This window comes from Myotis davidii, unplaced genomic scaffold (assembly GCF_000327345.1).
Source record: "Myotis davidii unplaced genomic scaffold, ASM32734v1 scaffold46, whole genome shotgun sequence".
NCBI classification, from domain to species: domain Eukaryota; kingdom Metazoa; phylum Chordata; class Mammalia; order Chiroptera; family Vespertilionidae; genus Myotis; species Myotis davidii.
The window spans coordinates 12533619-12546724 of NW_006383006.1; the positions used below are offsets into that span (position 1 = coordinate 12533619).

Below are 13106 nucleotides of genomic sequence, written 5' to 3' on the forward strand. Positions count from 1 at the left end.
CTAGTATTCTGATTTATTCCCAAAGAGGTCAAGTGCATATACTCTTGAGCAGTCGCAAGGTTCCAGGAGGTCTCCAGGAGCCACCTCTGGACTTACACAGCAGCAGCAAATAAGGACAATTGCAAAGGCCTGAAGAACTCCAGCTGTGCCCACCACCCATGTAAGGCGTAGGAACAGGATCACTCCAAAAATATTTTGTAGACATGGGAGGTAGACACCCATGAAGGTACCCATTTGGGGGGTCTGAAAAGAAAGATGTTGACAAAAGAAAAAATTACAAAGTCATTTAGAAAAGACGACTTAATCTTTTTACTTTTATATGAAAACTAGTTCCCTAAACTACCACATTCATCTCAAAGCAGAAATAAAAAGGTTAATAAATACCCTGAAAGAGGCACATACAAAATCTCCAACTTACAAATGTCTATCACCATACCTTTTATTATTCCTCGAGCTATACATTTTTATCTTTCAAAGATCCCCACATGTGTTTACATAGGCATTTGACCACAAATAAACTTTAAGTGCACCCCAACAAATTAAAAAAGTTCTGTGGTTCAAAGCTGTTAACTTTCTCTTTTCATTTAAAAATGGACTAATGGCTTGATCTTCAAAATTTGGTATAAATCCTTCATTGTAGTTAGTAAAATAAAGATCTAAGTGTCCTTTTACCCTTGAACAACCAAAAACTAACTTGTAATATTATTCTGTATATATTTTATCATTTTAATAAAAAAGACTGGTATTTGGTCTTCATGGCTCAGTCCTCACATTAGTTAGGGCCCTGCTCAAATATCATCTTAGCCTCTCTAAAATAGTAATGCCCTCTGCTCTGGCTCCCTTGCTGGCCGACAGCCTCGATCTCTTTATCCTGCTTGTATTTTCCTTAGACCATGTATCATCATAGTTAAAACATCTTAAGGACTGTGACAATGAGATAGTGTGAGTTCGTTTTGTGCTATGAACCTAGTGCCCGGGACAGTGTTGGCAAATATCAGGCATTCAATAAATAGCTATTCTAGAGCAGAAACTGATGCCTTGGCTATTCATCCTTTCGTATATACGAGGCGCTTTTTATTTATCCGTGTTTTCCAAGGCCTCACCTTGGTGGGTTTCTTTTTCCCTTCAGTGATGTTCTCTGCCTCTTCATGTTCCTTTGCTCCTTGAGTCAGATTAGTGTAATTAGCCATGCGGTTGAGGAGAGAAGACACCTTTGGTCTGGTGTCCATTTCTTCCTATAAAACCAGAAGTATAGGAGAAATGAGTGATGAAGAACACACTGGACATAAGCATCAAAAGGACTGCTCTACCAGGAAATTGCAAAGTGAGAAAATATTTCACAGGTAAATATTAAAAGATGACTTATCAATGAGATTTTATTTCCCCCAACACTAAAATATCACAATCAGGCCTACATAAATCCTTATAAAATTCTTAAAGGAAAACCTTTTGAGTCTTCCTAATAGCTTAACTTTGCAGTAAAAACAAAATCATGCTGGCCCCTACAGACAGTGTAACCTTGTAAAAAAACATTGATAATAAGATCTTTAACCAGAATTCTCTCTTTCTGTAGGCTAGTAGCATTATATTAACTTATGGCTATTATTTATAGCACCAAGAATAGGCAGGTCAATAGAAAACTTTTGTGAGTGAACTAAATATTCACCTCAGACCTTTTCTTGAAGGAAGCTGAGAGAAAATATCATTTAAAACACAGGCACACTGAGAAATGTTTAAAGCCAAACAAAGGCAGTGAGAGGACAGAACTGCAGGAATAAAATAGGTTCCTTTCGCCCTGGCCGGTTTGGCTCGCTGGATAGAGCGTCGGCCTGCAGACTGAAGGGTCCCAGGTTCGATTCCGGTCAAGGGCATGTACCTTGGTTGCGGGCACATCCCCAGTGGGGAGTCTGCAGGAGGCAGCTGATCGGTTTCTCTCTCATCGATGTTTCTAACTCTCTATCCCTCTCCCTTCCTCTCTGTAAAAAAGCAATAAAATATATTTAAAAAAAAATAGGTTCCTTTCAATACCCCAACTGCAAAGTCCATGCTCTTAGACAAGACACATGGGTCTTCTGACTCTAGCAGCCTGCTTCCCACACTGGTTTTGGTTAGCAGTTTGAAGGAAAATGATAGTCTCCTCAAATGCAGAGCTGAAAAATACATTATTTTATACTTAGAAGACAATTCCAATGTAAACATTTAAATCCCAGCTGAATTTGATAGCAACGTTCTCCATATGCCTGTGATGTCAACATTCCTTTTCTATTTCATAGGAATTTGATTTAATTAATGGTTACCCATTAATTAGCAATCATTAGATTATAGATTAAATCAACCACAGTGACAAGCTGTAAGCATTGTATTTTAACAATTAGCTATTAAGTTATCCAGCCTGTGCTGTTTTAAAACTGAATGGGGTAGAAAACAGCTATCTTGAAATCTCAGTTCCTAAAATCTGTCCTAGTTTTCTCCCAAATATTACCTCAAAGAGTGCCAAGTTTTTATCAAAATATTCATCTCCTTCTTCATAATTGGAATTATTGAGATAAGCATTTCGAGCTTTCTTACGGCCATCATCTGGGGGAAAAAGTAAACCAAGTTAGTTTCTCATTGGTATTAGCAGGATATACCAGTGGACAGGCAATTAAAGATGCTGTTTTCATTGTGAGTATACGGAAGTAACAGGAGACAAAATAAATAAAACAAAACAAAACCCAAAAAAAGGCATTTCAAGAAGCAATAAGTTCAATAATATAGGTTCTGAGATAGATTATGACTGTGGAGGGGAAGGACAACTTCAGGTAAGATCACTGGTGTGCTGGTAAGCAGGCTCTCCAGAATTTAAAAACAAAAATTACTGACTTCTAATAGTTGACAATTTCTTTGGTGGAAGCACTCACATGCCAATTTTCAACTACTCATGTGAAGTCACTGAACATGGTTTTGGGAGAAAATGCATACAAACTGAGTCCCATGAGCTGATATGAGCTGGCTGTAGCATGCCTTTAGCATAGGATGGTCAGGAAAAGCCTGCATTTCAGGCACACAGAATACCAATTTTAAAAGATCCTAAAGCAGCCCTAGCCGGTTTGGCTTAGTGGGTAGAGTGTCAGCCTGTGGACTGAAGGGTCTCAGGTTTGATTCCGGTGAAGGGCAAGTGTCCGGGTTGCAGGCTCGAGCCCCAGTAGGGGGCGTGCAGGAGGCAGCGGATCAATGATTCTCTTTCATCATTTATGTTTCTATCTCTCCCTCTCCCTTCCTCTCTGAAATCAATAAAAATATATATTTTTAAAAATCCTAAAGCAGAAACAATCTTAATGGATTCATAAAACAGAACAGGTAACATGGCTCAAGTAGACAGGAATGGAGAGAATAGTTAGAAAGATAGGAAGAAGCCAGACTATGTAGTTAGCAAAGGATAGTTCTCCCAAATCTATTTATTGCATAGTCCGTCCTTTTCCCATTGAACTATTCTAGATAATAACAACATGATGGATGGGGGTTAGGACCAGGGAGAGAGTAATATGAGAGTGTGCTGTTATTTCCTTTATTTATGGGACAGGAGTAATTTAAGTAGATGTTGGTTTTTGTTTGTTTTTTGTAAGAAAAGATTTTTTTAAAAGTAGAAAAAAGTGGGAAAAACAGAAAGAATAATTTAGGATAACAGAACGGTTCATAAATATCAATAGTACCAATAATTATAACAATACATATAGACTAAATTCACTAGTTAAAACAAAGATTGACAGAATGGATAAAACAAAATCCAGGCATATATGGTTTACAAGAGACATAATACAAGGTTATGCAAGGATTGAAAGTAATGAACAGAGGTATATCAGGCAAATACTAACCAAATGAAACCTAATATAATTTTGTTATTATTAGATAAATTTTTCTTTAAGAGAAAAACTTTAGTAGGGGTGAGAAGGTAGCCACATAACAAAACGCTTAATTCACCAAGAAAATATAACAATTTTGAACATACATCTATTATTGTTGCTTTTTACTTTTAAATATATTTTTAATGATTTCAGAGAGAAAAGGAGAGGGAGAGAGAGATAGAAACATTAATGATGAGAAAGAATCATTGACTGGCTGCCTCCTGCATGCCCCCCACTGGGGATTGAGCCTGTAACACGGGCATGTTCCCTTGACCGGAATGGAACCCAGGACCCACAGGCCAATGCTCTAACCACTAATCCAAACCGGCTAGGACATGTTGTTGCTTTTTAAACATAAAACAAACTTGTCTTATTAATTTTATTATTTATTTATTTTTTGTTAATCCTTACACGAGGATACTTTTTCCATTGATTTTTAGAGAGAGTGGAAGGGAGAGGGAGAGACAGAGGGAGAAAAACATCTATGTGAGAGAGCCACATCGATTAACTGCGTCCTGCATGAGCCCTGACCAGGGCCAGGGATGGAGCCTGCAACCGAGGTGGGTGCCCTTGATCAAAATTGAACCCGCAACCCTTCAGTCCATGGGTTGATGCTCTATCCACTGAGCCAAACTGACTAGGGCATCTATTGTTTATAGTTATCTCTTTCCGTGTAACAAATTACTCCCAAACTTAGTGGCTTAAACAACACAACCTAATCTCAGTATGTATGAGCTAGAAATATGGGGATGGCTTAGCTGGGCCCTCAGCTTCAATAAGGCACCAATCAAGGGTCTGCCAGGACCGTGGTCTCATTTGAAGGCCTTGGGAAGATCCACTTCCAACCTTACTCACATCGTTGCTGGCAGGACTCAGTTCTTTTCAGGTTTTCTGGCCAAAAGCCTCTTTCCGTCCTTGCCATGTGGACCTTTCCAAAGGACAGCTTACAACATGGCAGCTAGATTCCCTCAAAGCAAGCCACCAAAGAGAGCCAGAGTGCAAGACTGATGTCCCAGCCTTTTTGTAATCTCATTACAAAAGCAACACCGCTTTTGCCATATTCTATTAATTAGAAGGAGTCATTAAGTCCAGTCTTCACTCCAAGTGCAAAGGATTATACAAGGGCATGAATACCAGGAAGAAAGGAGCATTGGATACCAATAAAAAAGCTGCCTACTCCATCCATCCATCCACCCACCCACTCACCCACCCATCCATGCCTCAAATATTTGAGGCAAAAATGGATTGAACTATAGCAAGAAATTGACAAATCTACCATCACACACGGAGATTTTTAATATATTTCTCTCAATAACAGATAAAGCAAACAAAATAAGCAAAGGTAAAGAGATTTGAATAATAATAGAGTTCATCTAATGGACATTAGTTCTACATCCAAAATTAGAGAATATAAATTTTATTAAACATACATGGAAAATTTATTACAAGCTATGTACTAGATCTTAAAGACTGCATAAATTTCAAACAGGTATAATATAGTCCATGATCTTGATCAATAAAAACAATTCAATAAAAATTTAATTATAAAAGTATACATTTTAAAATCTTTGCAAGGTTAGAAATAAAAAAATACTGCTAAACAATTCAGGGGTCAAAGATTAAAATACTTAAAAATTGAGTGACAATGAAAACACTATTTATTAAAACCTGTAGGATCCAGCAAAAGTAGTAAGAACAAAAATTATATGAGCTAAGACCCTATTTCAGGAAGCTAGAAAGACAGCAGAATAAATCCTAAGACAATAGAAAGAAAAAGATGATAACTATACTAGCTGTCTTTGGGTTTTCTGCTTTAGGCAGATCTCTTGTACACAGAAAAATAGTTGTATTTTAAAAAATCTGACAATCTCTTTTTAATAATTGCCAAGTTTAGTCCATCAACTTCAGAGACTGATATATTTGGACTGGATTCATTCTCATTTTCTTTCTCTGGATTTTTTGGTTTGTTTCTCCTTAATCCATTTTTTCCTGTGTCCTATCTTGGAGTTTTCACACACTATTTCTATTCTTTTCATAATTACTTTTGAAATTTTACCACATATTTTACTTTAAAAAACTGTTAAGTAAATTAAACAATGGCTTGTCATCTTCCCAAACAACAAAGATTTTCAAATGCTTCTGTTCAAACTCTCTCCTCTGGACTCACATAATATTATTGTCCAATATTTCCAGTAGTCTCTTTTTTTACTCAACAAATAAGACACTAACATCATTTCATAAAGATAATATTGACTTGGGTCAAGGGCCATGTTCACCATTTCATTTGTTCAATATTCTTTGTTGCATTTCAGAACACCAGTCCTCTGGGATCTTTAGAATTCCTTTAGAGGAGGGTTCCTCAAACTCAGCACCATGAAATTTTGAACCAAATAATTATTTGTCGTGGGGGAACTGTCCAATACAGTGTAGGGTGTTTAAGAGCATCCCTGGCCTCTACTAAGTAGATGTTAAAAGTTACATAATCTCAGTAGCAAAAATAAAATGTCTCTAAATATTTCCAAGTATCACTTAGGAGGCAAAATTATCCCTAGTTGAAAACCACTAGTTTAAAGCAAGTCTTGTGGTAAAAAATGTCCTCAGCTTTTATTTACCTATAATTGCCTGTATTCTGTCTTTCTTCCTGAGTGTCTTGCTAAGCATAATTCTCGGATAATTTTGTTAACACTTTAAAACATTATTTGTTATGTTTTGCTATTGAAAATACCTCTGTCATTCTGTTGTTCTCTGATAGTGTCTTTTCTCTGTGGCAGCTTTCAAGATCTTTCTTAGGTGCTGTGCAGTTTTCATTAAGATATATCTAGGTGTGGTTTTCTTTTTGCTCATAAACAGTCTTCAGTTATTTCTAATCTACTGTTTATTTCTAATCTACTCTCCATTTGTTATATACCAATAGCTATCTATTTTCTCTTTACAAGTTCCATTTGTTTTCCTTTCCTCTACAGTCTTTCATTCCTGAGTATGCTCTTCTTCCTTATTGCATCCTTCAGTGATTTGCCTTTTAATAATTCTGTATCCAAGACTCAGGACTACTTCAACCCCCTTGAGGGTTACAGGAGCAGGAGTCCCAGCTTCAGCATCCTATTTCCCTGCTGCTCAATAAGCTTACAATAATGTTGCTATAAAAATCTGTCCTCAGAACATTCCTGTCCATCCTGCTGCCTGCTGGTCCAAGCCACCTCCTAGCAGTCCTGGCACATCAACGCTACAGTGCTGGCACATCAACGTTTGGAGCCATTCTAGTCTCAAGTTTCAAGTATAACCAACTTGACTTTCAGACATTCTGGTCCTCACTGTTTCTGGCCGAACTCCCATTTGCTTGCCTGCTTAAATTTTAGGGATGGAAGAATGTCCCTTTGTCTGCATTTATGAGACCCACGATGCCTCCAAGATTATCCCACCAAAGGTCTACTTGTAGTGGTTGTAGAATGGGAGGGTCCCATAGAGCTCCTGGTCAATTAGGCAAGGAACAAAGCTCTTGTTAGAAGTGATTAATTGAAAGGCATAAAATCAATTAAGCATAAAATCAGGAGTGGTTATAATGAAAGGCACTGATCAATTCTTGGTAAGAAATGTTGCTTCAGATAGATGTGCAGCCTTCAGAAGTCTGGGTAACTAGGAAATTTAAAATGGAATGAGAGTTCTAAAGTCTGAATAGCAAATAACCTTACTCTGCAAAAATGAAGAACCGGATCCATATGGGGAGGCTGTTTAGGATTATCCACAATTCTAAGATTCCTCTGGAGCAGTGGTTCTCAATCTTCCTAATGCCACAACCTTTTAATACAGTTCCTCATGTTGTGGTGACCCCCAACCATAAAATTATTTTCGTTGCTACTTCATAACTGTAATTTTGCTACTGTTATGAATCGTAATGTAAATATCTGATATGCAGGATGTGTTTTCATTGTTTGCAATGCACAGGTCTAGAGGATACCTACTGAGACTGGCCTGTTATGCTTGAGTTAAACAGCCCATAGAATCACTATTATGTGTCTTTTTTTTCTCATTTTACTAGTCAAACAATGCTGATATTACTGTGCAACTCACTGCTGGGTGTTTCTTTGTACAATTTAAATCAGCGGTCGCCAACCTTACGGACCTCATGGACCACTGATTGGCGACTGCTGCTCCAAAGGTTTCCTTAAACCAGCGGTTGCCAACCTTTCAGACCTCACAGGACCACTGGTTGGCGACCGCTGATTTAAATGAAAACTGATAGGAATGCCATTGGTTCTACCGAAGACTTCGGATTTCCATTTTTTATGGTATACTATTTTTTTTTAATAGAATGTCCTGCTCTTTATAAAAAACTTTAGTTTTGTGGTGTTATTACTCCTATAATGTTGCTTTTGTCAGTTACTACTTATATCACAGTTTGGCCTTAAAGTGAGTCTCAGATTCTTTACCTGCCTGATCTTGTTAAATAGCCTTTTGCTGGTCTGAGGTAGGCAGGAGAACAGTAAATGTACTTAATTTCCCTTGGCACAGGCTTGGGCTTGAATTATGTGACTATATGAATATGAAAGATTGTCTCAAATGTTATATATTATGCTTTTGATTATTTTAAATCTTATTTTTCAATTCCAGTTTATAATCAATATTGTTTTGTATTAGTTTCAGGTGGACAGCATAGTGATTAGACAATCATACACTTTCAAAGTGTTCCCCTGATATTTCCAATACCCACCTGGTACCATACACAGTTATTACCATACTAGAGGCCCACTGCATGAAATTAGTGCACGGGTAGGGTCCGAGGACTGGCCAGCGATCAGGGCCAATTGGGGACTTCCTTCCCCTGGCTGCTGGCCGGGTCCTTCCTTTCCTGGCTGCCAGCTGCCAGCCGGGGCCTTCCTTCATTCCGCGCCACCCCCTTGTGGTCAGCACACATCATAGCAAGCGATTGAACTCTCGGTCTGTCAAACTCCCCAGGGACAATTTGCAATTATATAGGATTATTGACTACTAGTGTCCCAGTGCACGGATTTGTGCCCATTGAAAGGAAATTAATTAGAATATTTTAATATCACTATTCACCCTTTCCCTATAATAGAAGTGTCAACCAAATTCACGACCGACAATGACAAATCAAAACACACGTGTGACTGGCTCCAGCAAGAGCTTTATATATATACAGTAAAAACTTAGCTAAACTTTTTCCAGCCCAGTGCAACACCCCAACTTCTCTTTCAGGTAATTGTCAGCAACACAGCAGTATCAACATGAAGCAGATTATTATTGTAGATCATGCAGGGAGAACAAAGGGTAAAATATTTACCTGCAGCAGTGTTTGCCTATATTCTGTGCAGTGAGAAAACCTGAAGTCATTTTCAAGTTCTACCATTTCTTACTTCTTTTCAGTCTGGTTTCAAGTTTCTAAATCTCTGATCGTTTCTGGGCTAAGCTGAGCTGTGGACCACATTTTGTGCCATGGGGTCTTGGCAGCGTTGGCTGCGATTTGGTGGGGTGTCGCTCCAGGGTGATGGCGGGGCCTGTGTCCCACTTGGGGGAAGCTGAGTGTTGGTTTGTTGATGCCAGGTCCACAGTGCGTTTCTTTTTAAATGGCCAGTGCCCGTCGTGGCAGCTCCTGCATTGAGCAGATGCCCCCTGGTGGTCAGTGCACATCATAGCTACCAGTTGGATGGACACTTAGCCTTTTTTTAAAAAATATTTTCATTGATTTCAGAGAGGAAGGAAGAGGGAGAGATAGAAACATCAAGGATGAGAGAGAATCATTGATTGGCTGCCTCCTGCACACCCCCAGCTGGGGATCAAGCCTGCAACCTGGGCATGAGCCCTTGACTGGAATCGAACCTGGGGCATTTCAGTCCACAGGTCGATGCTCTATCAACTGAGCTAAACCAGGTAGGGCACTTAGCCTTTTATATATATAGATATATATTCCCTGTGCACTACTTTATATCCCCACGACTGTTTTGTAATTAGTTAATCCCTTCACCTTTTTCACCTAGCCCCCAACCACTCTTCCATCTGGCAACCCTCAGTTGTTCTATGTATCTATGAGTCTATTTCTGTTCTACTTGTTCATTTACTTTATTCTTTGGATTCCACAATAAGTGAAATCATACGGTATTTGTCTTTCTCTGATTTATTTCACTCAGCATAATACCCTCTAGGTCCATCCATGTTATCAAAAATGGTTAGACTTTATTCTTTTGTGTGGCCGAGTAATATTCTATTGTAAATATATGTACCACAGCTTTTTTTTATCCACTTAACTATTGATGGGCACTTGGGTTACTTCCAACCTTGGGTATTTTAAATAATGTTGCAATGAACATGGGGGTACATATATCCTTTCGAATTAGAGGTTTGGATTTCTTCAAAATGTATACCCAGAAGTGGAATTGCTGGGTCACAGACAGTTCCATTTTTAATGTTTTCAGGACCCTCCATACTGTTTTCCATAGTAGTCGCACCAATTTGCAATCTCATCAATACTGCACAAGGATTGTCATTTCTGCACATCCTCACCAACATTTGTTGTTTGTTCATTTATTCATGTTAGCCATTCCGACAGGTGTAAGGTGATATCTCACTGTGGTTTTAATTTGTATTTCTGATGCTTTAGTGACATTGAGCATCTTTTCATATGTCTATTGGCCATCTGTATGTCCTCTTTGGAGAAGTGTCTATTTAGGTCCTTTGCACATTTTTTAATGGATTGATTTTTTGGTGTTAAGTTGTATAAATTCTTTATAAATTCTGGATATGAACCCCTCATTAAGTTTTTTATTTTAGTGTTTGTTTAAATCAGTAGCCAAATAAGAGGCACACAGTATGATTGCTCTTAAGCCTTTTTTTTTTTAGCTTTCTCTCTCTTTTTTTGCAATTTATTTGTTGAAGAAACTATGTCCTTTGTTTAGTAGTTTGTGATGTCTGAATTTTGATGATGGCATCCATGTAATGATGTTTAACATTTTTGGGGGGTATTTCCTATAAATTAGTAGTTGGTAGAGGATTAACCACATTTAGTATTTTTAGGTGGAGAGAGGAAGAAAAACTCAGGTGGTATTTTGGTCTTCTATTAGGAGTACATGTTATCTGGTTGTCTTTCTTTTTGAGATACTAGCAACTATTGATGATTAATGCCTAGATTCATAAATTTATGAGGAGTTAAAAATGGTGATATTTTGAATATATTACTCTTTTATTTATTAGCTGAAATACTTTTTTAAAAATCCTTACCTGAGGACATACTTAGAGAGAGGAAGGGAGAGAGCGAGAGAGAGGGGCAGGGGGAGAGAGGGAGAAGGAGAGGAAGAAGAGGGAGAGGGGGAAAGAGAGAGAGAGAGAGAGAGAGAGAGAGAGAGAGAGAGAGAGAGAGAGAGAGAGAGGGGGGGAGAGAGAGAGAGAGGGAGAGAGAGAGAGAGAGAGAAAACAACTTGATCAGTTGTCTTCCGTACCTTTCCCTAACAGGGGACTGAACCCACAACCCAGGTATGTGCCCTGACTGTGAATCAAACCAGCAACCTTTCAGTGCACGGGATGATACTCAATCAACTGAGCCACTCTGGCCAGGCTGAAATAATTTTATAAAAAGACATTCCTGCCGAAGCCGGTTTGGCTCAGTGGATAGAGCGTCGGCCGCAGGAGGCAGCTGATCGATGTTTCTCGCTCATTGATGTTTCTGACTATCTCTCTCCCTTCCTCTCTGTAAAAAATCAGTAAAATATATATATATAAAAAAATAAAAATAAAAATAAAAAGACATTCCTTCTAATATCCTATTTGGTTATCCATTGGTATAAAGGCAAGGAAATACTTCACTTTTACCCTTTATTGACCAATTCTCAGAATAATGATTGGTTCACTAAGATATTCCACTGGAGATCAATAAGGTTTTTAAAGTATCATTATGCACTCATAAATTTAAATATTGGAATCATGTTTCAAATCAAATGTTTTTTCTGTATCTATTAAGATGAGATGATATTTCTCCTCTAATCTGTTAACGTACTGTTAATATATTGATTTTTAATAATAAACCAACCATGTCTTCTACTAGAAACACAACCTGGTCAACAGGGACAATTTTTAAATATATTGCTTGATTCAGATGCCAATATTTTGTTTAGGATATTTATATTTGTGTTCATAAGTAAAACTGGACTACACTTTTCTCATATTGTCACTGCTAAGTTTTGGGATCAAGGTAAGGCACGCCTCAAACTGAGTTGGGAGTGTTTACTTGTTCTTCTATTTCTTGAGAGAGACTGTAGAAGAGTGGAATTATTTTTCCTGGAATGTTTGGTAAAATGTTTAAGAGTGCTAAGGCCCACTGCTCATTTGCTTGCTTGCTTGCTTGCTTTCTAAAATTTTTTAAATTGAAAATTACACACACACACGCATGCACACGCACACACACACACTGAGAGAGACAGAGAGAGGTCATAAATCATAAGCATAAAGCTTGATTCTCTATCACAACTGCAGTTTCACCCTTTCATGTGTCTCCTCAGCCTGACCCTGAGTTTTGCAAGAGCTCTGATGAGTCACTGGGAACAGTAGGTACCTTGAAAAAACTGCACCCTGTTGACAGAAAAAACATTTAGAAGGCCTGGAAAATGCTATGATAAATTCCATTCAGCGGGCAGGCAAGGCAAATGAACAGTTTTTCACCTACTAGGCCAAATTATCCTAAATGAGGTTTTTATAGAGAGCTGGCAAGATTTGAATTCAAGCTACCAATGCCTTTTCTGAGAACTATAATTGGAAAATATAACAAAAAAATCAACTTTCACTTTTTTGCAAACAATATGTATTTTTTAATAAACCAGTCTTTTTAAGGATTTTGAGGCTGTAGCTAAGACAAAGATACAGATGGGAAACAGAACATGGTAGTTAGCCAGAGCATGAGAAAAAAGGAAATACAATCTGACCTAATGAACCTGGGAGAGACAACCGGGATAGCAAGCAGGATGTACTTACTTGAGAATCTAGCCAGAAGACTCTGGATAAAGTCCCAGATTTGTTTAAAATTGAATGCAATCATGGGTTGCCAAATGCCTGGAGAACTCTCTCTGCAACATTATTAGGGTTTTTGGCTAATACTGATTAAGAAAACCTTTCCTTCACAATCACATACTATTTCTTTTTCCCTATAATTAGTCTGCTATCTTTTACTACAAGTGCCTAAGTGGAAACAAAATCCAGTTTAGTAACACTGAACAGTGCCAA

General features: G+C 38.0%; 1 protein-coding gene across 1 annotated transcript in view; it reads right to left on the reverse strand.

Annotated features, from left to right (window-relative positions):
• The window catches only part of SLC12A6 (solute carrier family 12 (potassium/chloride transporter), member 6), an 84862-nt gene that overhangs the window by 28184 nt on the left and 43572 nt on the right, over positions 1-13106 (reverse strand). The window contains exons 3-5 of the mRNA XM_006778178.2: positions 2483-2577; positions 1104-1235; positions 97-243 (exon numbers count right to left, since the gene is read on the reverse strand). Coding sequence (XP_006778241.1) covers positions 97-243; positions 1104-1235; positions 2483-2577 — 374 coding nt within the window. The remainder of the gene's footprint in view (positions 1-96; positions 244-1103; positions 1236-2482; positions 2578-13106) is intronic.